This window comes from Dermacentor silvarum, chromosome 8 (assembly GCF_013339745.2).
Source record: "Dermacentor silvarum isolate Dsil-2018 chromosome 8, BIME_Dsil_1.4, whole genome shotgun sequence".
In the NCBI taxonomy this organism is placed as follows: Eukaryota; Metazoa; Arthropoda; class Arachnida; order Ixodida; family Ixodidae; genus Dermacentor; species Dermacentor silvarum.
Window position 1 is genome coordinate 25,145,912 of NC_051161.1, and position 25,042 is coordinate 25,170,953.

Genomic DNA, 25,042 nt, shown 5'->3' on the forward strand with positions numbered 1-25,042 from the left:
CTGAACGGGGAAAGAGGAACGGCGGTTCTAAAAAAAAAGAAAGAAAGAAAGAAAAAACGAAACAAGAACCACCTGGACAAGCAAGCGCCATCGCTCGTCGCAAACGCGCCCTAGCGCGTCGTCAGTCGTATCCAAGATGGCTTCAGGCAGCGTCAACCCGGAGCTGGTACGCGAACGAGCGGCCGCTAGTTTTAATATTCGCGAATTGACACACCTCCTGGACGGTGGCAGCGAAAAGACTGAACGCAGGAAAGAACTAGGTGAGTGTGTAGACTGGTCGCGACGGGTTTATTAACCACTTATTACGCGAAAAAACGCGTGGCCTACATTTGACGGTGCGAGGAAGTTTTGGACCCGCGCGACGACGTCTTACTTCTGACACGTTGAACTTTCGTCAGCTGTTCTTGGTAGCTCCGTCTCGTCGACGACGACGAGTTCGAACCGAATCATGCGCCGAGTTCCTACTTGCCTGCTGACACTGGCCTTCGGCAACGTAAGCGCTTAAGCGCCTCGCGTGACAGCATCGACGTGATTTCGGTTTCGGACTGCGCCGTTTTGCGCTGTCTTTTCTTGCTTTTACTGACACGGTCATGGGATAGCGAGCTGTCCCTATCGTCCGTCTTTAGCGAGCCTGAGCATTTACGCATCCAGAACCAAGGCCACAAGGTCACCACGCTGCGAGCTGCTAGTTTTTCCTTGAACGCCGGTTTGCTCAGCGCACCGTGCCGCCCGAGTTTCTGATACTCTTTCTGGTCGCGCCCTGGCCTTTTCGTGTTGCTACATTTATCCTTATATCGGTGCTATTAAAACAATGTTACCATGTCCCTGCGTTTTTGTGGATTATCTTTAATTTGCGCGCGTACTGGCTGTGTTTGGTGCCGTGAAAACTTGTATGGCTGCATCGTTCTGCTGTGTGATCCCGCACGGAAGATTTTTTTTTTTTTTCTGAAGATGAACTATTGAAAAGCAATGTGTAATTAGGATTGGTTTCATAAACCAGCTTACTATTGTAAGTAATCTTTATAGCAACTTTCCTTCCTTTTTACAGGGAAGTACGGTGGAGGGCGGATTATCATATGATTGAAAAAAGTGGATTGTGGTTTTCACTTACTGCAAAACGCGAGAACATATTTCAGGCATCAAGAGTCGCCTAAAAGTATTTTTTGGGCAAGTGTCTTACTGTAAATGTTGCAGCACCTATCCAAAACCGACTGTATGCTCACAGGCGACAAAAAGGAAAGCAAACTAATTGTTTCTGCTTGATTTCAGAGAAACTCTTCCATGAGGACCCAGAGTTCAGGACCGATGTTCCACAGTGCTACCTTACCTACTCAGAAGCATATGCAGATGCACTGCAAAAATGTCTCAAGATTTACCAAAAGGCTATGGTGCTCTCTGATCCAAGGGAAATCTTGTAAGTGCACTTGTGTATGTTTATGCACTAACAGTAGTAAAGAATGTGCGTCAGCTTTAATATTTGTGGAACCGAACTACTAAAATTGGTTGCTTAGATATCTTGCATGTCTGTTTTTTTAAAGGTGAATTTTCAATTCAGTTTAATGTCGTGTTATCCGACAAAACTTGTTGCTTTCATTTCTTTTATGAAATGACACCTCTTGTTTGTCTTGTAGGACTGTTGCTGATGCAATTCTGCATGACTCAACTCCCGTGCATGTGCATTTTGTCATGTTTGTTCCGGCTCTTATGGGTCATGCAAACGAGGAGCAGCAGGCGAAGTGGCTCTCCGATGCCCTCACTATGAAAATCATCGGGTCCTATGCACAGACTGAACTTGGTCATGGTAAGTTTCTTGAATTTGTGCAGTCTCTGCCAATCTTTCCTTACATTTCTAAATGCAGACAAGCCTGTCCAGGCTATAACTGCTAACATTCGAAAAGAAAGGAGACAGGTGTTCAAGCAGTCTGAGCATAGATTGGGTTGCACCACAAATATACAAGATGTCTCTCTTATGTATCAACACTTGCTGGTTTTAACTATTGCTTCACATGAAAGCAAGATAAAACTACACAAATGCAAATTGTCACTTGCTATGCTAGTAAAACAATTTCTTGGGCGAGTTGGTTGTTTGCCTTCTTTGTCGCCTGCATTAATTTCAATAAGATGCCAGTTTAATTACCTCTCTCATGTATAAACAGTTACTGGTTTTAACCCTTTCAGTGTCACTGACGTCAGATAAGAATGTGAGCACCATACAAAGAGAGCATTTGCCATTATCCAAACCAAAAATGAACTGTTGTGTTCGTTTTTTAATATCTGAGAAAAAAACACTATGCTGGAGGTCTGACACCTCCCAAAAAACCCGACACCTAAAGGGTTAAGTATCGTTTCACGTGAAAGTAAGGTAAGGTTAACAAACAACTTGTCACATGGCTCGGTTTTAGTGGTGTGTTACTAAAATCGAGCCATGTGACAAGTTGCATTCGTATGGCTGACAAAAACAGTTGCTCTAGCCTAACTTAATAATTCACACAGCCAGTTTTCTTGTTTTAACTTAGCTTTGTCAGGCGATATATCATAACTCTGATTGTGTGCTGAACTCCTTCTAGTGCATTATTGAAAAGAAGCTCCTTTGCTTCTGTACAACGCTGCTAAAGGACAGGATTGTTATATTTCCTACAAGGAGCTCTCATTTCTATGGAAATTAAGCAATTCTGAGTGCAAAGCCAGTACTGTTTTCACCACGGCACTACTTCAGTTATATGAAAAGTCTTTTCATCTGTAGCCACAGTTCTGTACAAAGTGCTTGGGCACCTTCTATGTTTAAATGTGGTACTGTTAGTCCATACCAAAGCTTTGTATCTTTTAGGAACATTCATTCGTGGGCTGGAAACACGGGCCACCTATGACCCCGAACGAGAGGAGTTTGTCCTGCACACACCGAACCTGTCCTCCATAAAATGGTGGCCTGGAAGCTGTAAGCATTGCTCAGTTTTTTCGCCGCTTGTGGATAAAAGTATCTGCGTACTGATTTGAAGCTACACTGTTTTTTAGTGGGCAAGACTGCAAACCATGCAATCGTGCTCGCCCAGCTGTACACCAAGGGCAAGTGCTATGGCATTCACCCGTTCATGGTGCAGATCCGAAGCATGGATGACCACACTCCACTTCCAGGTAAGCGACTTTTGCAGCTGATAATAATGCCGTATTGTCACACGTACATTGTTAATACTTTTTCCTGGGGACCGTGTTGCACTGGATTATCACTGTTATCAACTTTTAGGGGCCCTGCAATACTTTATGAGCATGGTAAATAAATCATACTAGACAAGAGAAATGCTTCCGTTACCACCTGGGCCAAATATTACTCAAATTTATGCCGCGGGGAACACACAATGCCTCTGTAAAGATTGGTCATGGCTCCGTCAAACTCCCACCAGCTAAACTGCACACGATGACGCCATGGCGCCCCCATACGACTGTTGGCTAGATGTCTGAAAACTTCACAAGAAAAATTAACCTTCTCAACTGCAACTAAACAGTCTGCAATGGTAAAATGTTCATGATACTTGACATAATAAAAAAAAATTTTAAATACCGCTGCGTTGATCGCCTCCACAAAAATATAGTTTTGTACTTTCAGCTTTCGACAGCCGTCGTCTGCTCGAGTTGTGCCACCTCCTCCTCTGTGCAGAATTGTGGTGTCTCTGAAGTTTCGCTGACCACTACCACTGTGCGCATCTGCGCATTCCAGTGTGCCTTTTGCTTTGTGTGTAAAAATGTGTCCGGAACACAAGTAGACATGCAGCACGAATTTGGCATTTGTCATTTTCCCAGACGGTGAAATTTGTGGAAGATGCACTTCACTAGCCTTTCGCTGAAAATTAACGCGAAACAGCGATTTTGGTGTGCTGGGTTGTTAGCTGCAAAAGTGGCAAGAGGGGCAAAAATGCACTGCACCGGTCAACGCAAGACGAGCAGCTTTGATCACGCCTTGTTAGGTGGCAGCCTTCAAGTTTAGTTTAGCATGTCATAGGCTCTGAAACCAGAAGTATTGGCATTTACGTGAACAACTAAAACCAAATTTAAATTGCGCGTCATTCAGTGGGCAGAGCATTGCGGCCGCCGTAACCTCCGCAATGCAAGCTGTTGAAGAAGTAGCAGGAGCATTGTGGATGGGATGAAATGTGATCTTTGAATGCCGCTAACTCCGCTTGTACTGAACGCATTGAAATACTTTTTTCAGCAAAATATTTCTAAAAGTGTGTCCTTTAATCTGAAATGCTCTGCATGACATTGATAAAAAGTAGTGCAAGGCCACTTTAAGGGTTAAATTTCTTGTACTTTTGGCAGTTTTTCTCATTCTTCACTGTCGCTACAACATGATAGATCCAATGTACCTGGCATAGGCAGTTAAATTATAAGGGTTTAATGTACCAAAGCAACCCATAGTCTATGAGGGACGCTGTCGTGGGGGTTTCCAGTTTACATTTGCTCACCTGGAGTTCGTTAACATGCATCCAAAGCATGCATGAGCCAGCATGAGTCTTCAGTGATGGTTTGAGATGTACGAAAGCAACTGCAGGCTGTTCTTACATGTTTATGAGAATTAGCTTGGAGATAAAGGTATGCTGCACTTGTCCATAACTTGCTTTTGTATCATGTTATTAGAAGACCCGCCGTGGTGGCATAGTGGCTTTGGTGTTGCGCTGCTAAGCCCAAAGCCGTGAGATGAAATCCCATCAGCGGCTGCATTTCGATGGGCAGGAAATGCAAGAATGCCAGTGTATCATGCATTCATTGCACGTTAAAAAACCCCAGGTGGTCAAAATTCATCCAGAGTCCCCCACCATGGCGAGCCTCATAATTATATTGTCAGGTAAATATTGTTGTCATGTAAAACCCGGAATATTCATTATTAATTTAATTTAATTGTTTTTAGAAGAAGAGTTTGTTGCATTGCTTCCTGTACTGTCTTGACTTGCATGTATAGCTTCAGTTTAATTTCTTTGCTTTTGTGTGCAGGTATCACAGTGGGCGAAATTGGACCAAAGATGGGCATGAGGGCTGCTGACAATGGTTTTCTGAAATTGGACAATGTTCGTATTCCAAGGGAAAACATGCTGATGAAAAATGCCCAGGTAAGGATGCAATGTAAACTTAACTTTCCTTCCTTTGGCATGAGTTAGTTCAACCGTCCACAACAATCAATGATGTGTTAATTCAATACAATTTTAACAAACGTATCCTTTAATGTGAACTTCAGCTAGTTCAAACAATTCATGCATGTCTTCCTTAGGTCAAATTGATTGTGGTCAACGATACTTTTATCATCAGTTCACGATATTCCAATGCGACAGTTCAGAAGAGAATACAAGAAAAAATGAGGCATCGGTTGGCCTTCTAAATGTGCTTCTATATTCACTTTATTCTAATGTCCTACATAGTGCATTTCAATGTCTTCAAATGTCTTCGTAAAGTAGTATCAATTGATTTGCTAAAACGAGTTGTTACTGCACTAATTTTTGTATACGGTACTTCTAGACTGGCGTTGCCTCTTTATTTTGGCGAATGCCATGTGAAAGTAACTGGGTTAGCTAAGTCGACTATTTGCTAGCACCTGGAAATATGTACTGTGTACAAAACAGTAATTCTGAAGGATCTGGAAAACCAACCAATCATCTTAAAGGACCACTGACACCAAAATTCAATCTCGAGATGTTTGGGTTGTTCGATTCCTCTACGTACATGGGTATCTCTGATCAAGTATTAATGATGAACATTGCCTTGAATACATCTTAATTTAGTTTTAATGTCATCATGAGCGGATGATGTCAAACTTCTGCACCTCGTGACATTGTCATCAATATGGCACGTTTAGTGGCTTCTTATTGTTGTCATAGATTGGGGTACTTGAACAAAGTACGATGGGATAGTCGCTGCTTCCTGTCGGACTGGTCGTCTGCTCGTGTCTGTCTGAAGATACACACGGTGTGATCCAGCGTCCGATCCTGTGTCAAAGTAGTTCCAATTACAAAAAAAAAAAAAAGTATTTTGCTGTCGGTGGTCGTTGAACACAGTTTTGAATAGAATGAGGTTCATATTCGCTTTAATCTGGCGGCAGCATCAGGATTCGCTGCTCTATTTATGTTCATTATAACAGTCTTCTCTAATTTTTTGGTTCTGGGAATCTCTGTTGGCTTCCAAACTCTGCACAGGGGCCACAAATGCTAGTTGAGCAAGCTACTAACAAAACTAAGCACGACGAAATGGATATCGTTATAAGGACAGGTTCTCACTTGCAACTGAATTTTTCTTAACAGTGCGTTGGTTTAGTGTCATAATTACTAATTCGCCCAAAGCTGCATCTGGCTGAGAATCTACCTGCAGGCATAAGCTCTGGTTTTAAGAAACTGCAATCAGATTTAGTGTAGGTGAAAAAATAGTCATTCACACTGAATTACATATATACAATGACCCATAGGCTTGTTGACATAATTAATTTAACTAAAGCAAACTCTGCAGCCATGCGCCTTTTTGATGAACTTTTCATTGTGCTTCATTAAGCTTTCCACCAAGATCTCCATTTAGTGCACGAGGTAGCTGAGAAGTTGTGCACGCATTACACAAGTGGCAAAGAAGCATACAGCCGATGTATGTATGTGGCCTTTTTAGTGGCACGAGCACAGAGTGACACTCTTTGTTTCTTGCACAGTAACTTTAGGGACCGACTTCCGGTTTGTCACAGAGGTGGGACGAAATTAAAAATAAATCATAGAAAAATAAAAACAGGTAGATATCGATGGTTCTACTTATGGTTGATGATAGATATGACATCAGAGGAAAGGTTTAGTACAGTAAAGAGCTAATTAAGTGTCAGGAATAATTAGAAACAATTGAGAAAAGTATAATTACTATAGGGACCGAGGTTAGGTCCACTATAACAATGCGTGAGTCGGCCAGCGAAAGACCAAGGGACCGTTCAGGCCGATGGCAGGAGCAGAAGAAACTATATTTTTTTCTTCCATTTTTCTAACCTCGCAGCACACAGCACGAGACACATGCACATGCACCTGAGCGCGCCATAAATAAAAGGCGGCCGATGAAGGTGACTATGGCCGCTAGAATTACCATACACCAAAGCACACAATCGTACACTTTAGATACCCACCGCATCAGTACAGGTTCCCGTGAAACTCCAGGACCAGAAGTGACGTCATCAGTGACGTCACATTTAAACCAGGGGTACCCGCTCATTACTAATTAAAATAAAAACAAGCTAATTAGAGCTACACACCACCTGATACACCTGCCTAACACAGCAGAGGGACGACATCACTGCCTCCTCTCTCGCTTCTCCTCTACCGGCACGCAGCTGCTCCGGCGCTCGCTTACGCATGCCAGCTGCATGCTGGCGCTTGTTACATGCTCTCACGTCAGCGGCGAAGGGGCGCGTAAGGTGCACTTCGTGCGCCGTCTGCTAGGGGGCTACACGTCACTCCCTCCTTCGCTCCCTCGCCTGCTTTTATGTGCGTGGCATTTTCCCGCATGTTCCGTTCGCTCGCTCCTCCGAGTTCGGTTTCCCACCCATTCCGTTCGCCATGGAAGTAGACTACGAGGACCAAGTGCCAAGTGTTGTGTTCCCTTCGAATTTCCGACGACGAGGATGCCGGGCCTAGTGTAGTGCAGTGTAGTGTAGTGTAGTTTACACAGTTTACATCAAGAGTTCACCAGCATTCATTGTGTCTGTGTCATCATCATCATCATCATCAGCCTATATTTATGTCCACTGCAGGACGAAGGCCTCTCCTGCGATCTCCAATTACCCCTGTCTTGCGCTAGCGTATTCCAACTTGCGCCTGCAAATTTCCTAACCTCATCATCCCACCTGACTTTCTGCCATCCTCGACTGCGCTTCCCTTCTCTTGGTATCCATTCTGTAACCCTAATGGTCCACCGGTTATCCATCCTACGCTATTACATGGCCTGCCCAGCTCCATTTCTTCCGCTTAATGTCAACTAGGAATATCGTCTACCCCGGTTTGTTCTCTGATCCACACCGCTCTCTTCCTGTCTCTTAACGTTACTCCTAAGATTTTTCGTTCCATTCGCTCTTTGTGCGGTCCTTAACTTGTTCTCGAGCTTCTTTGTTAACCTCCAAGTTTCTGCCCCGTATGTTAGCACCGGTAGAATGCAATGATTGTACACTTTTCTTTTCAACGACAGTGGTAAGCTCCCAGCCGGGATTTGGTAATGCCTGCCGTATGCACTCCAACCCAATTTTATTCTTCTGTAAATTTCTTTCTCGTGATCAGGGTCCCCTGTGAGTAATTAACCTAGATAACTGTACTCCTTTACAGACTCTAGAGGCTGACTGGCGATCCTGAATTCTTGTTCCCTTGCCAGGCTATTGAACATTATCTTTGTCTTCTGCATACTAATCTTCAACCCCACTCCTGCATTTTCTCGGTTAAGGTCCTCAAACATTTGTTGTAATTCGTCTCCATTGTTGCTGAATAGGACAATGTCATCTGCAAACCGAAGGTTGCTGAGATATTCACTGTTGATCCTCACTCCTAAGCCTTCCCAGTCTAAGAGCTTGAATACTTCTTCTAAGCATGCAGTGAATAGCATTGGAGAGATTGTGTCTCCTTGCCTGACCCCTTTCTTGATAGGTAACTTTCTACTTTTCTTGTGGAGAACCAAGGTAGCTATGGAATCCTTGTAGATGTTTGCTAAGATATTCACGTATGCCTCCTGTACTCCTTGATTACGCAATGCCTCTATGACTGCTGGTATTTCTACTGAATCAAATGCCTTTTCATAATCTATGAAAGCCATTTCACTTTAATACAAGGAAAACACAGTCAACCCAAACAGTACGCCAGGGTACACCAACACCGAGGTGTGAGTGCCACTAGCAGACACCTAAGTCAAGGATTAGGGTCCTTTCTCAGTTTTTTTTGCCTTCGCCCTTTCCTCCACTATGTGTCACAGTGCTCCCTTTGTTCCTTAATATTCAACTTGCCCATCAGAGAGAGAGGTCGACTTGCATAGATTGGCAATGTTATAGAGATATGTTACAGTGAAGTGATAAAACATGAACCAAGCAGTAAACAGGATAAAACAGTGATAAAACAGGCAGAGTAGGCATAGGGCATCAATTTAGGTGCTTACTGAATACACCAAAAAGCTGTTTGCAAAACTCGTTGGCTATTTCCTTACTTTCTTCTTTTTTTTTCCTGCAGGTAACAAGAGAAGGTGACTATGTCAAGCCTGCGAGCGACAAGCTCAATTACGGCACCATGGTGTTCGTGCGAGTGCTTCTTTTGGACATGTTTGCCTTCAACATTGCTCGGGCATGTACAATTGCTGTCCGATACAGCGCAGTGCGCAGGCAGTCTGAAATTACTCCGGGGTGAGTATGTGCTGTTGATCATTGATGGCCAAGCTAGTTATGAGCTGTGATGATGGAGCGCACATGGTTCTGCCTTGCTTAGCTTAGCTTACCTCAATACCGAGTTAGCTTCACACATTTCTGACCTACAGAAAGATAGCCCTGGCACAGTTTGTATGTCCAAAGGGCAGCTAAGAGGCTTGTAGTGACACTTCAGCATCTGGCAGATAAAATTCTAATTATAAAGGTATCCTGCAACACTTTTTCAAAGAGGTGTGAAATGTGTTTGATATTAGAGGCTATCGCTTCACAAAGTTCTTGAATCAGCTTTGTATGAGCATCGTAACTGACAACCGAGTGCTTGCCTATCATCATCGCTCCTCGAGTTCTTCTGGCAAAATTTTAGAACATCAACTCGCTGGCCACGTGTAGTTCACTGTCCTGAACTAACATAGCGATGATTATCGTGTCTTTATGGGACAATATTAAAGGCAACATGAAGCATTTACAGCTTTATATGGCATTGCACTAATGCATCTTGGTCAAAAGTGGCTTGCGGAAGCGTGGGCTCAATCTCTTTTGGATCGTGCACTATCTCAAGAAGTAATAACACAAAACTTATTCCTTGCTTCTTTTTTTTCATTTAGGTGACAACTTCGTAGTCATCATACAAGGTTTCAATCCTTTGAGCTTGCCTAATCATTTATTATACCTTGCTTTAACCCCTTCCATGCCTTGGTCGGGTTCGTCCACGCGTTCCTAGTAAAAATGGCCAAGGACAAGCTCAGTTTGTCAATGGTAATTTGCATTTTCTAGCAATGCCATGGATGAGCTTAGTTTCATCTGTGTTTGCTCGTGCTTTTGGTAGATGGCAGCACACAATTCATGCAACCAGGGTCTTTCAAAAGAATTTGGGCCTTTTTGATCAAAATTTGAAATCGTAACTTACACAGAAGGGGGTTAATGTGACTATTTCGAAATGCAGACCAAGTGCAGTGTGGCTTCAAAGCAGGCCTCCTTGTGACATATGGAAGTCGGAAGTGGTCATCACATGGTGTCACAAACCGCTGATGCGCGCATCCTCCAAACCCGTGCAGTCTTTGCAAGCCACACCATGACTGTGTCGCTGAAAGTTCGGCACCCACCACCAATTCTCTACATTCAACATGGCATACGCCTTGTCCCGTGCTTTCCTTCTCTGGTAGGGGACCTTATTCCCTATAAATATGGAGCAGCCGTCACAACTTCTCTTCCCTGCTGTACCATCAAGTGTGCAGCTTTCATTACAGTGACAGTGTGGCCGATGACCACTGCACTAAGGCAATTTATGCATGCATCGGAAGTGAGTGGTACCATGGGATACCGTCGTTGGTTTCTGTGACATCACAAGGAGGCATGCTTAAAGCTCGAACCAATGCAGCAATTGGTGCATGTTTCAAATGGTGTGCAAATGGTAGCTTTACAATATGTTATAATTATTCATTGTGTTTTCAAAGAATCAAGGCATTGTAGCGTGATTAAGGGGTCAACAACCATCCATTAAGAAAGAAAGAAATGTTCTATGCATTCTATTGTTTCAGAGGCTTGTTACTTATTGATAGCTTGTGTTCCATAACACTGCATTGTTCTCGTCTTTTTGAAGAAAACTGGCTGCTCATGTTTCTTGAAAGTTCCACTGCTTGCCTGCATGCATTTGCAGCCAGGGCGAATGCCAGATCCTGGACTATCAGGCACAGCAATACAAGCTGTTCCCTCTGTTGGGCCTGTGCCACGCCCTCCGTGGCATGTTTGCCAACCTCATGGAGCTTTACAAGCAGGCCAACCAAGACCTTGAGCAGGGAAACCTGCAGGCATTGCCTGAGGTATGTATGCCTGTCTCTTAGAGGCCATGCTATTTTGCAGTGAACCTTGTATGCGAGAGCCTCACGCATGTGCTATAAAATAAATCTCTTTTTAACCACTCCAAAGGGAGGACACTACTTTTGGAGGCTAGGGCTTGGGATAGAATGCCGCAGGGAAAGTCTGATAGTGGAGATGAAATTCACCACTGCTGCTTGATGCAAACTGGGAAAACCAAGACAGCATGATTATCTTTAGCTCCAAATAGATAAGGAGTGCAGGTATCCAGAAATATTTGAATTAAAAGGACTGATGAGTAGGTTATTATGTATAGGGTAAATATGGGAAGAGGCCATAAAATTTTTGAAGAAGTGTGATATAATAGAGTTGTCATGGTCACAGAAAATCTAGATCAATCACATTTGCCATTGTGTTTATGAAAAGGTGACACCTGTAACTGCGCCAATATCAAGCAAGAGCCTCCCAAGTATCTATCTTGAAAACAGTGATGTGTGCACCCAAGAGGTACTGCACAAACAGAAACAAATGCTGCTTTGCTTCAACTAGCTTTATTTCCACCAGTTGGAATGGATGCACTTCCTTTCAATAGGTTTGTTTTAAAACTGTGGACCTTGTGCACTTCGTGCCAAGAGATTTCCACTCTTTGTAGGAGCCATGAAAATAAAACACCCAGCTTGAAAAACAAAAGGCAAAAAGGGGGGATGGACACCATCGACCGATCTCAAGCTACTGATCTATTTTTAATAGATTTGTGCGCTTTGCTTATGAATGCTTATACTATTTTGGACTATTTAGAAGGATCACCACAAGTTCACCTTGATTTTCGCACTACCTAAAGCTGCCTTTGCTTTTTCCCTTTCAGCTGCACGCCATCTCATCTGGCCTGAAGGCCTTTTGCTCAGAAATGGCAGCTAAGGGCATTGAGACTTGTCGTCTGGCCTGTGGTGGACATGGGTTCCTCCTCATTAGTGGCCTCCCTAGACTTTACGCAACCACAGTGGCTGCCTGCACGTACGAAGGGGAGAACACTGTCATGTATCTCCAGGCTGCGAGGTAAGTTCGCTTGCTTTGCTCGCATAGCCAGCTTTACAGTGATCGCTGTGAAAGAGAGTTTCACCAGCTTTCGTGGCATCACTGCTATTGTCATTGTTGCCATGTAAGGAGTTGCTTGCTGCAGCAGTACTTCAATGTGTGCTAGAATGGCATTTGCATTGTCTGCCCATGGTTGTTGTCTGATGAGGGCCAGTGGTTTGCTGTTGAGTACAAGATTTAGTGTAGGAAACAACACTTTACTACGGCATACAGTATGTTAAGAGCTCAGACCAGTGTTTGCTTCATCTGCTTCATTACACTAGAGCTTGCGTCATTAAGTTGTCATGTCGCTGCCCTCGTCATTGTTGTCATCATGCTGCTGTTGTGCTGCCATTACCATCTTGTCACCCTCGCCATCGTCATTACATATTTAAGTTTGCCCAAGATTGCAGGAGGGCTGCACAAACTTGGGGGCATTAGAAGGAAGGGTGTATCTGCGGTCACACTAAACAAGTTCATAGCTGGAGGTGGTACTGGAGTTTGCTGATTACTTTCTTGTTTTGTGTGGGTAATTTAGGTACCTGCTGAAGTGCTTGGCCCAGCCCCACCTGGTTTCGAACAGATCAGCCTTCCACTTTCTGCTCGAGCCCAGCACACTGAATGTGGCTCCTTTCAATGCCAAGCTGAAAGGGCAGGCAGCTGTCAGGCAGCTCATACCATTCTACCGAGCAGCTGCATATAAGTGAGTGTTGGCATTGCCTTTCCCAGCGTTCATTAGATTGCTACATTTAGCAGCTCAGTTGGGCAGGACGTGCAGCACAGAAACAGGCATGACAAATGTTGCACTGCAGCTGATGTTCGCTTGATAAAATGCTACACAAGGACACAGTAGAAATGGCCATCACAAATGTTGGTCTGTAGCTGAACTTAGTTTGGCAAAAGGGCTACAGAATGCAAAAGACCATAACAAGCAGCAGAACATAACATCTTAATGAAGGAAATTGTGATAAAAGGCACATCTTAATGCAAAATGCCATTTAACAAATTGCTGTGGTGACCAAATAAGTACCTACCGCAGTGGCTCAGTGGCGAAGGCATTGCGCTGCTGAACACGAGGTCGCGGGATCGAATCCCGGCCGCCGCGGCCGCATTTCGATGGAGGCGAAAATGCAAGAACGCCCGTGTGCTTGCGTTGTAGTGCACATTAAAGAACCCCAGGTGGTCAAAATTAATCCCGAGCCCTCCACTACGGCGTGCCTCATAATCAGAACCAGAACTCTTGACGTGCGCTTGCACGGCAGGGTGGCCATGCACGAGCAAAGCGATGGGGCGATTTGGTAGCAGACAATGCGCGGCATGCATTGCCCCTGCTTGGTTTTCGCCGCTTCCCTTACATGGCGCTGCGCAGAGCGTGAGCCACGTGCTCGCGTGTTCCCTCTAACAGTGGACTCACCTGTACATCTTGTCTACAATTGACTATTCTCACAAAGCTGAAAAAATCTCCTGTGAAACAAAATTGTGCTGTCAATATTCGCTCCAGCGAATGAGATAAATGAAAATCATGTTCCGAAACACTGTTACAATTTCCAAATGTTGCCAGCCTGTTTTAGCCTTATCTGACACTAGTAATGTGCAGTGAACAGTGATGCTGTTGCAACCAGCCATACTAATCTCTTGACTAAACTGCTGTTTATGTTTACTATATTTGGCATCTTCGAATCGTCGATGTGATCCTTCGAATCCGAGCAAACCGATTCTGGAGGGCACTCTGGGTCCAAATAGAAGATGTTTGTAACGATGATTTCTACTCGTTGCAGTTCTTGGTATTCACGTGTACAACAGTCTTGCTGTGATGCCCCCCTTACTCAATGCTCCTCATGGGGCCTGTAAGGTATTTCAAAATAAAAAAATATATGTTGTGCCAGCCGTACACCCGGCTGCTTTTCGGAGCAGTAAGAGGGAAGGAAACAAAAGCTGAGGGCAACTTCTGCTAACACTGCCAGCACCGCTGTCACCGTTGTCTGCGTTTACATGTGAAAAATGGAAGCATACACGGATGATAATCATCATCGCCATTAATGGAGCGAGTCCCTCTTTGCCAGTGTAACGTCAGGAACGGGTGGGGTCACATGACTGGAGACAAACCAGATTTCTCGGCCGCTCAAGGCGATACTAGAAACGCCTCTCTACACTCTGATCTGGAGACGGGCAATCAGAAAGGACCATCCAAATGTAACCTGAGTGCCCCTCTTTGACCGCTCGAACAGGATTGGCCTATTGGGAGCACGTTATAGGGCTCAAAAATGACCATCCGAAGATGCCAGTTCTTTTAAGAACACCAATGACATGCTGCCACCGTTGAAAAGGCATCCCAAATAAACCAACAGTGTGTTTCATATGTAATAACATAAAATAACATAAGTTTGATTGTGATTCTCTTTAATAGGCATGTTCACCGGGCTCATAACAAAGTGAGGAGCCTGGTGAGCACAGGACTTACCCAGGAGGTAGCGTGGAACCAGAGCCAGGTTGACCTAATCATCGCATCCAGGGTGAGTGAAGGTTCCACCTGCCAATAAACAGTTTATTGGGTGAAAAATACTGTGTGCAGTAAAGTCTCGTTACTACAAACACCACATTAACGAACTTTTCAGATGAGCAAACTTTTCAGAAAACCGCAGCTGTCTTATGGTTTGAAGTGTAAAAAATATGTCAGTACTACAAACTTCAGAGTACTGAACTTTTCAGAATAACGATCATTATTCAGTTTCTGTGTCATGTTGACAACGCCTCAGTACTACGAACTAATATTCGGAAATCTGGGGATTGTTAGCTTTCCGTGTATTCTTAATGGCAGCCGAAACAGTAGGCTAGCAGACAAGGCGCAGGAAGCGGACATTGCAGAGCATTGGTTCGAAAAACCTGAGACGGCGCTCAATAAAAATAACTCTGGAGAAAATTTTATTATCTGTTGTGGGGGAGGCGACGAACGCATCAGGTTTTGTGAGCGCAATGCATCATCCAGAGAAGTGTCGCCTAGCAACGGGGGCGTGTCTCTTCCTTCTTTTGCCCTTCTTTCTGTCCACGCCTCTTTCTTTCGCAGCTTATTTCTGCAGCCGTACTAGCTACACGCGCGCAAAAATGTAACCTCCGTATACTCGCGGGGATGCCACACGGTCACACTTCGCAATTTCTGGGCCGTGTCGTTTACGGGCTTTTGCGCTTTGGAATAGTTCAGGTGTCCTGCCTCGAGTGAGACAGTTGTGGTGTCTACGGCAAGGAATGTGAAAAACAAACAAGAAAGATTGCGCTTTGGAGGCGCCATGGAGGTTCCTTTTTGTCGGTAGTTTTGTCAACTCGGTGTCTGCCTTGCACGCATTTTTATTATACGGTGCTTTGGTGGTGCGTGGCGGCAGAATCTATGGAAGATAGCAACAGCGCGGGCCTAGAGCCAACCACAATGTTTTCGTGGAAACGGTGACAACTTATGAACTGATAGGTTGATGGGCAGAATGGTTAATTTTGGGGATTTCACTATAACGACCTTTCAAAATAACGAACGATTTTCGGCGGTCCCGCTGTTACAAATGGCAGATTGCCACACCCGCGTGATTCGTTATATCAAGATTTGACTATGTACTTCCAGATAGTGAAGTGCGACTTCACAGCAAACATCCAGATACATTCGAAAGCCTTCATAACAGACTGCTTGGGGCCTCCTAAATCATTCTTTATACAGGTCACTTCGTTGTAAAGCTTGCACAGCTTAAATAGAACCGAGACAGAATTATCCCTTTATTGAACAAGTCATTTCGTTGTAGAGGTGCTCGACTGTACATGCAATATTGTTTGTGACAATTCATTCTGGCACATATTATGTATGTTATGTATGTAAATCATGGAGCATTTTTCAAAAAGTGTTCAATGAGTACTTTGTTATTATTGTAAACAGGTGCTTTGAATGTTTCTTACTTCTACTTGCGATGTCATTGCCATAATAGACAAGACCTTCAGGCTTTAAGGGTCCCTGAAACATATTTCTAACCAATCATAGAATGGCCTCCCTATTAAAGGGCGTCATCTCGCGAGTCTCATGCCGCAAAACGTTTTTGAATCATTCAACTATAAGTGGAGTTATCGTCCCACACCCAGTTTTCTCTCTCTCTTCGTCGCCGCTAGCGCGCTGAAAGCTACACAGCTGAGAAGCCGAGAGGGCAAAGCCAGAAGGGCTCGTCGCGGCAGTCGGTGGCAGCCGCAGTAGACTATGCTACACAGCAAGCCATTGCCATCTTAGAGGCCACACACAACAGACACAGCTACGCGCAGTTGTCGTGTGTAGACCGGCAGTCCAAAGATGAAGTTATTTTTCTGTCTTTTTGAGATCGTAGACATATACTATATGTTTCATTTATTTAACTCAAAATTAGCAGTTATGTATTGCTGAGAATGTTATCGCGATCAAGAAATCAGCCAGTGGCATTGGTAGGTCCAGCTGCTTGCAATCGCGCTTCACGACAACATTGCGGTAGCAAGAGCAATCGATTTCTTCACCGTTTTTCACTCCCTGCAGTGTGTAGGGCAGCTATATTTGGCCGACATGTTCACAGCAGCCTCTACGACAGATCTGCAATATTTTCTTACTATGTTTGAAAAAGTGTTTCAGGGCCCCTTTAAGAAATGATTTTTTTATATATATACCGATCATTATTCTCAGTGAAATCCCTCATAGCGGATTTTTAGCAGATGTATGCACAAATGTTTAGCAGATCTTAGCGGATGATGAACATTGTTTCAGCAGAGTTCTTGCAAGAAAAAGAGAACTGGCAGCACTGATAATCAGTCTCCTCATCCAGGCCACCATCTACTACTACATGGGCCTGAACTACCTCGACTGGCTGGAGCATGCCGCCATATCTGAGCAGCTCAGGGACGTCCTGATGAGGGTGTGCCATCTATACCTGCTGCATGGCATCTACGAGCAGCCAGGCCTCTTCCTTGTGGTGAGCCGTCTTGCATTCGCAACTCCTAAAGCTTTGGGCTAAACTGAAGTGCCAGTCCATGATTCTTGTGCTAGCACAAGAACACTGGGACCTGTGGACATGAACTTCAAGGGCCCCCAAACCACCTCTAATTAAAAAAAAACAGTTGCGTGCTCTTCTCCAGGCTTTTCCGGTCGCTTCTTCGCATGTCGTGACATCAACAGAGTCGTGCAGGTGGCATAACCAGGGTAAAAGCTCCCAATTGGCAACCCTCCCAGAACAGCTGCTTTCCACAGCTGCCGATAGATGGCAACACAAGTTTATGCTAGCACTGCCTTGGCAGCAGCTTGCTTCCCCATAGACAAATGCAATTTAAATTCTTTTTTTCTTTCTTTTTTTGGGGGGGGAAGTCACGCAAGTAACTGTGCCAAGTGTTTCATTGAATGATCCGTACCATAAAATGTGATATTCCTCCAAAATTTCAGCAATAACAAAGCAGCGGTAAGCGAACGATTTTTTTATGTGATGTTCAGCGAAAGACACACGTCCCTGTACTATTCCAGCCATACAAAGCCCAGCAGATAATGAATCAAAGGAAAGCATAGGGGAAACAAATGGTCTTTTATTTTATTATTCTTTCTGTTTCTTTGAGCCTCAAATTATAAGTTTACATTAAACCTGCAATAACGTTCATATTTGTAATTATAAAAAGACTGAAAGATTCTTGCCACCAACGGGGGTTGAATGCACGTCATCTGCATGACATATGTAGTGCTCTACCAGAGTCAAGCTATGTTGACAGCTGTCCTTTCGTCCTGATTTTTTTTTTTTTTTCCCCTTTCAATATCTGTACCCGCCACGGTGGCTTAACGGCTATGGTGTTGCACTGCTAAGGACGAAGTCCCGGGATCCAATCCCGGTTGCAGCGGCTGTATTTTGATGGGGGCAAAATGCAAGAACGCCCATGCCCCGTGCATTGGGGCACGTTAAAGATCCCCTGGTGGTCAAAATTAACCCGTAGTCCCCCTGCTACGGCATGCCTCATAATCAAATCGTGGTTTTGGCATGAAAAACCCAAGAATTCAATTCAATTGGATATCTGTGTATGTGTGTTAAGGGGAGAGTCCCTGCCCTTTGTAGCTGAAAATTGGGCCAAGTATTTTTTTTTTTTTTTTGTGCCCCTTTGCTTCAGATTGGCGCAGTGCATTTATTATTGCTTATTTGGATCCCTATATCATCCTTGATTGATTTAGCCTTTGCCATAATAATCATAAGCACGCTGTGAAATGTTTTTCCTCGTTTTCTGTAAACAGCACTTCTGACAGTGTCGCCATTTGAAGTGATTCTCTTGTTCTACTTATCCTATTGAAATAAATTTTTTTATGTATAAAGGTAGACAAATACACATTACAGCAGGCCTATGTTATAGACAAATATTATGACACATCTTCAAACATTAATAATTTGTCTTGGGCATTATATGGGCATTTCTAAGAAGTTTGACATGCTGTAACTTCGGTTCAATTCAGTCTAGAGCATTCATTGTATCAATGCATACTCTGATCACTATAATTTAATAATAATATAATTTAGTATATTTGGTCCACCTCCAAGGGAGTTATATATATATATATTTTCTTACTTTCTAAAATGGTGTTTGCTATGCAAGAAAACTGAATAGATATCTTAAATTAGCATACATAAATGCATAAACTAAGCAAGTTTCATTAAAATCTACCTAGAAGAAAGGTATAGATGTAGGGTCTCCCCTTAATGACCTAGCTCTGGGAGTATTAGCCAGAGCCACTAATGGCTACGGTGGCAGGTATGACACATTGATTAATCTGCTGGTGTGTGCATGGTAAGTGGCCTTTGCAGGCCAATAATCCCTTGTACGCTACCTCAGGTATCACAACGGCCAGAGTCAAGACCCTTGCTATGCAATGATTAAGAATTATGGAAACTGAGGGCCTGTCAGTTCTCTTCCTTCTCAATGCATGTATTTCAGTCTTTTGCTGGAAACATGTACTTGAGCAAGAGAAAAACTTTTTGATGGAAGATGGAGATGTTTGCTTGGCCGTATGCCTAGCATGCTACTCCAGATGATTAGGGTATGACAAAGTGAATGTGTCGGCTAGTTGGTTGAACATCTTAAACTAGGGAACAGTGCGAAAGAACAGCATATTTATATGTATGTCCTTTGTATCAGTAAGGTAAGTTGTTAGTTAGCAATACGGAGTGGTTGTTGTGTGCGCCTCTTCTGCGTCCTTGTGTTTCGCTATGTTCCCTAGTTATGTTACTCCAGATGATAAGGTGACAAATAAAATTATGCATTCATACATAGCACATATGGCAATAAGGCCAGTGTCTCTGAGGAAGTGTGCCTTTGCTGCTTGCAAAGCACTTTCAACACTGCTCCAAGGTCCAAGTAGTACATGGTGGAGCTCAAAGGAGCTGCTGCTTAAATTTAGAAAAGGTGTTAAAGTAACCCTTTAGGCTGCAAAGCATGTGCGGACACATAAAACATGATTAAAGTCATTGCACATGTTGCATACATCATACTGTGGCGAACGTGTCAATAGTAGTTTGTGCAAGTAGTAGTTTGTGTAAGCCACATCTGAACATGGTGTAAACACATAGCATCTTGTAAGTCCGCTCAGCATGTGAAGGTCACATTTGATGATGTTGATACTAGTGCTACTAATAGGTTTGTATCGTCACTCCACATCATACCAGATGGCACAGCCATGTAATGTAGTTCAACACGTGCAGTTTACTTCTGGTCTTAGCTCCATGCTGCCAGGCAAAGGAGCACGTTGAGGGCTCTTATGAATGCCGACTCGGTAGTCTCATTTTTTAATTTTTTTCTATTTGGCTTGCAGGCTGGCCTGAAGGAAGGGAACCTGGAGGAGATGTCTGGCATCATCACAGAACTGCTGAAGAGCCTGCGGCCTGATGCTGTTGCCCTGGTGGATGCCTTTGACCACCACGACATGGTGTTGTGCAGTGCACTCGGCTCCTATGACGGCCGGGTGTACGAGCGCATGTACGAGAGTGCCCTCAAGGCTCCTCTCAACAAGACCCAGGTGAGCTGCTTGTCTCTGAGTTAGCCACGACATTCACTCTTGTCTAACAATCCACAGAGTGCTTGCTGTCTGAGAATGGTAAAATCTGTTTGTTGCCTGTTTCTGCTAGCACAGACTTGGTCTTCACCAATGTGTAACCCTTGTAATTTTAATTTTTTTCTACTGTGGCAGCAATTAAGAGTTTGAAAAGAGGTTTGCATCGTGTGCGACACCACAGTGTATGGTGTCGGTGTTGTCTTCATTCTTCGTCGTGTCTTCATTCTGATCATTGTGTCGTGTTGTAAGACACACTTTCGGCAGTTTGCACAGGGTTGCAAGAGTTTTGCACAAAGTTAAGGTCTTTAAGAATGGAGGCGGGATGACTGCATTGTCAGCAAGTTCAAAGTAGAATGTATTACTATAGTCTACTGCTTCCTGTTCTTAGCATAGCTTGCACAATTACTTACACTTAGTTACGATCTGTAATTTCTCAACATGCTATGGTTTATCATGTATTTGATGTATCATATAGTGCTTGAACTGCTAATAAACTGAAACTGAACCAGTGAGAGCAGCTTGTCTGATAAATCGTCCTCGCCAAGTGCATGAGTCCAATTAGCATAAGTATCTGTGGTTTTCTTAACGGGAACATTAGACATTGTTTCATTCGGCCACCACTGTGCCAATTGTGACAAGGTTGCTGCATTAAAAAAAAAAGAAAAAAAATTATAACCTAGTAACTCTAGGTGTATTTTCAATTTTTGGTATCAGTATGTATTTCTTTTAAAAATTCTCAAACTCTTAACTGTGCAATGGAAAGAGACTACAATTTTGTAAACTGCACTCAATTTTCTAAACAAAAAGCACTCAACAGCAACGTGGCATCTGAAGACAGGTTTGGTAATCTTCTAGGATGCACAAAAGTATTAAAAGAAATCTATATATATACACTTTATTTTTGCACATTTAACTCTCACAAGAAACATATAAGATGTTAGGTATAACGCAAATTGGCCTTTATGTACGTCTTCATGAAAATGTGCTTATGGAAGCTGCACTTCAGTGAAAGCGTTAGTGAAAAGTGAAAAAGAGCAAAGACCAAAAATGTGTAACAAGATTTGTCATACCAAGTTTCGTTATTAAATTTTTAGTGTTGGGTGCATTGCCTCACCCCCCCCCCCCCCCTTTTTTTTTGAAGGCTGAATTAGTTCTGTCATTCATGTACAGGAGTATATTATGCGTGAGAAAATACGGTATGCAGGTATTCTTTCATCGTGATTCTCATTCTTGACAATTTCTATTTAGGTGCACGAGTCTTACCACCAATTCCTGGGCCCTCTTATGAAGTCAAGCCTTTGAAGAGGACTGCTCACCTTGCAAAGCGCTTTTCTCTTCCATTCCCATTTCTCTTGTACATTATGTGCAGATCCTTCACAGTTTTAACCTATCAGTCACATGTTTTGTGACAACTCCTTGGTTCGGTTGCTGTACGCTTTTAGTATTTTATCTCCTTAATGATATGCACATTTTTTCTTACAGCAAAGCACATTCTCATTCTTAGTTTATGTCGATGGATCGTTGCCTTTCATAAACATGTACAGAAATGTACTGTTGACTAAAATTATTTGTCATCGATAGTATTAGCGGGAAAGCCGAGCTTCCTTGCACTCAGTGCAAGTGTTACTGAACTGGAAGGTGCAGTCTCCACTTGGTGCTTGCGTACAATCAAGACAAGTGTGTGCCGAAGCTTGCAAAGGAGCAATTTTCTTCACTGCTTACACATTGTGTAAGCTTTTGCAGTGGCTGGATGCATGTGCATACAAGGTGACAGATTAAGTTCTACCTGATTTAAGATGTAGTGTAGAGACAGGAAGAAGTTCAGTGCTCATTACTTTGCATCAATTGAATAGCATTTGCTTAACTTGTTATGCACGTACAGCTATGCTGCGAACTTGACATCGTGATTTCAACCAGCTGGGCAAAGCTCACAGGAATTTGAAATCATGCTGGCAAAGTTTATGATGCGCACTTGCACCTAAGTATACCAGAAGCACCGCACGTCTTGTGCTGAAACACAATGCTGTGTACAGCCCATCTAGGGCTAGCTTTGCTGTCGAGTGCCATTCTCTAGCTGGGTACAAACCCAGGTTGTTTGTGCACAGGAACCGTTCAGGAGAGAGACTGACTAACCACAGTTGCAAGGAAGGTCGCATTTGAACTTGCAAAGAAAGAAATCGACATTAAAAAGCTCTAACGATAGATTTACTTTCCGATATCACTGTATGAACCTATAAAACTGTGATGCCGACAACAAACGCGAGTACTGCTTTCTCAAAACGTCATAGTTGGTTGACATTGCACGTGGTTACCCGTAGTGTTAGATTAACGCTGCTTTCATGAAGGTCTGTATAGGGAAGATGAATTGAAGCTGAAGATTGTCAGTAAGGTTCAGCTCCTGCATAAGAATCCGCAGCCCATGTCATAAGCAGCTTTTGCAAACGATCACGTTGTCTTACGTAATTATGATGGCCACCACAACACCTTGTATGCATGTGCATTCATACTTTTGCCCCTGGGTATTGTGATAAATGCTTTTGATTGTTCAAAGCCTATACCTCTGGTCTTTGTTCACGCACATTTTTGTTTCCTAGCCGCTCTTGTTACTGTGCTATAAACAATCTTAGGACAACTCTTTTTTTAATGGAACAAAGTACCAGCATATGCAGAATGTGCTAGCAACAGAACAAATGGTGAATTTTGTACAATCATTGATGAGTGAAGTGCGATAATGTCATGTTGCAGCCTTATGTACATGTCGTAAATACACTAGGAACTTTTCACTCATGCTTAGATTTAAGATGAGGGGCACATGGACACGTTTGGCAACTCGCAAGTTTTTGAACACTCCTAAGGCACACGCAGCCTGTCGGCAGGATCAATGTAATTCCCCACGGAATGATATCTGTTGCTAGGCGCTGTTTCAGGGCATCTCTGTTCACATGATCAAGCTCAGGAGAGTTAGGAGTGCTGCTTTTGTGGACGATTTGGTGCTTTACAATGAAAAAATCCTTACAGGGGCACCATATGGCCTATGAGGAAGCATTTTGCTCTTACCCTCCTAGTTCAAGTACCAGTGACACAAAAATGCATCATTCACTGGCCAGTCGCTGAACTGATTTGAATAAAATTTCTTGTACTTGAAGGTGAAAGTCAAACTTAAGTGAATACTGGGATTCTATATTTTTTGCTATGAAAACTGAAAAATATTAAAGCATCACATTGGCAACCCTGAAATGGAATCGGATTCTAGATCCATAAATAGCATGTGACGGTGCTCGTAAGAGGACAAATTTACCATGTTAAATTAAAATGGTAAATTCAATGCATAAACTACATAAACGGTGCTTCACATTAACTGTAAATTACAGTAAATGTGAAGCACTGTTTATGATGGTACTGTCGACTAGTATCATGGGGAACATGTAAATGTTGTCAGCTTTCTATTACTCTGTAAGTTGCTGTTTACGTAACTATTCCATCTGTTTTTGTTGTAAAGCTATGGTGTTAACGCTGTGTTTCAAAGTTCATTTGGGTCGATTTAAGAAGGGTTCGAGTACAAGGTACACATGTCAGTCTTCGGAATTGGTTTTCCTTTTAAATTTAAATAAATTTCATTCAAACCATTCGACGGATTGGCTAAAAAGAGCATGCAGAAGTTTCAGGCATTTGAATAGCGAAGGCAAGAGCTAAAGCTTCCTCTTACCACAGACTGTGTAGAATGCGCTGAAGGTAACACACTCGCATCATTGCGCATCATTGCATATCATTTGCTACCAAGTATGCATCCATAGCAATAACATGTTGCCCAAATGGCATGGCCATTCATGCTAGCTGCCACACATGCAAGGTGTGTCCTCTTGACAGCTTTTATACTGAGCAATGTTTTTGTGACATGCAACACATTCCTGGAGCTTCTCATAACATGTTTTTATAACAAGTGCAATTTTTAAGGTTTGTGATACTGTACTACATAATACAAAATAAAATGGGTATTTTACACACCACCTTGTTGTACTCGAAGTGTGCCATTGCTGTGATGGAGCCAGCTAACAATGCAGTTGGCAATGCTGATAATTATGCATTCATGTTAGAAACAAATTTTCACAAGGAGTTTAACGTTTTGTGTCAGTCATTTTAAATTCCAAAGCAGCTGGGATAGCTACCTTGAGAGTTTGCAAGTGATGATGGGTAAGCATTTGAGTTTTGGTGAGCATTGCACACCAAAAGCGTGTAAACATTGTTCCCGACACGGCCCTTCTACAGCCACTCGCTTCGTAAGCACAGAATGCTGAAAGCAAAAGCTACGCACGTGCGAGCGAGAACATAACTGTCAGCCAACAATTTTTATGCAATTATTCATTTTTTTTTCTTTTTAGAGCAATTGCCTTATTCTCTGTGGCATTTTCGATTCCAACTTGGGTCTTGCCAACAGAGAAATCAGCTATGTCAACCAGTGCAGCAAGGAACATATTTTTGTGTTCCAAAATGGCAAACATGTCCTGCAGCGAAGCGTCATCTGTACCAATGATGATACACTTTGGTCCCTCAGTCCAGGGTCCCGCCGGGCACGCCTTTCATCGCTGCAGCGATGAAGGCTGCCCTCCTGCCCTCCTGAAGGGGAGGAGGGCAGGACCACAGTATGCGAGAGCCATTGAGATGACTGCCACACCTGTGACCTCATGGAGGTGGCT

General features: G+C 43.3%; 1 protein-coding gene across 1 annotated transcript; it reads left to right on the forward strand.

Annotated features, from left to right (window-relative positions):
* Positions 1-47: 47 nt before the first annotated feature.
* On the forward strand, positions 48-24,355 carry LOC119460826 (peroxisomal acyl-coenzyme A oxidase 1-like). Its single transcript, XM_037721922.2, has 14 exons — positions 48-260; positions 1,270-1,414; positions 1,632-1,801; positions 2,828-2,935; positions 3,013-3,132; positions 4,984-5,099; positions 9,207-9,376; positions 11,055-11,217; positions 12,078-12,268; positions 12,825-12,989; positions 14,694-14,799; positions 17,101-17,247; positions 20,109-20,312; positions 21,597-24,355. The coding sequence occupies exons 1-14, from the start codon at positions 137-139 to the stop codon at positions 21,648-21,650; spliced, it is 1,983 nt and encodes a 660-aa protein (XP_037577850.1). The 5' UTR covers positions 48-136; the 3' UTR covers positions 21,651-24,355.
* Positions 24,356-25,042: the final 687 nt, after the last annotated feature.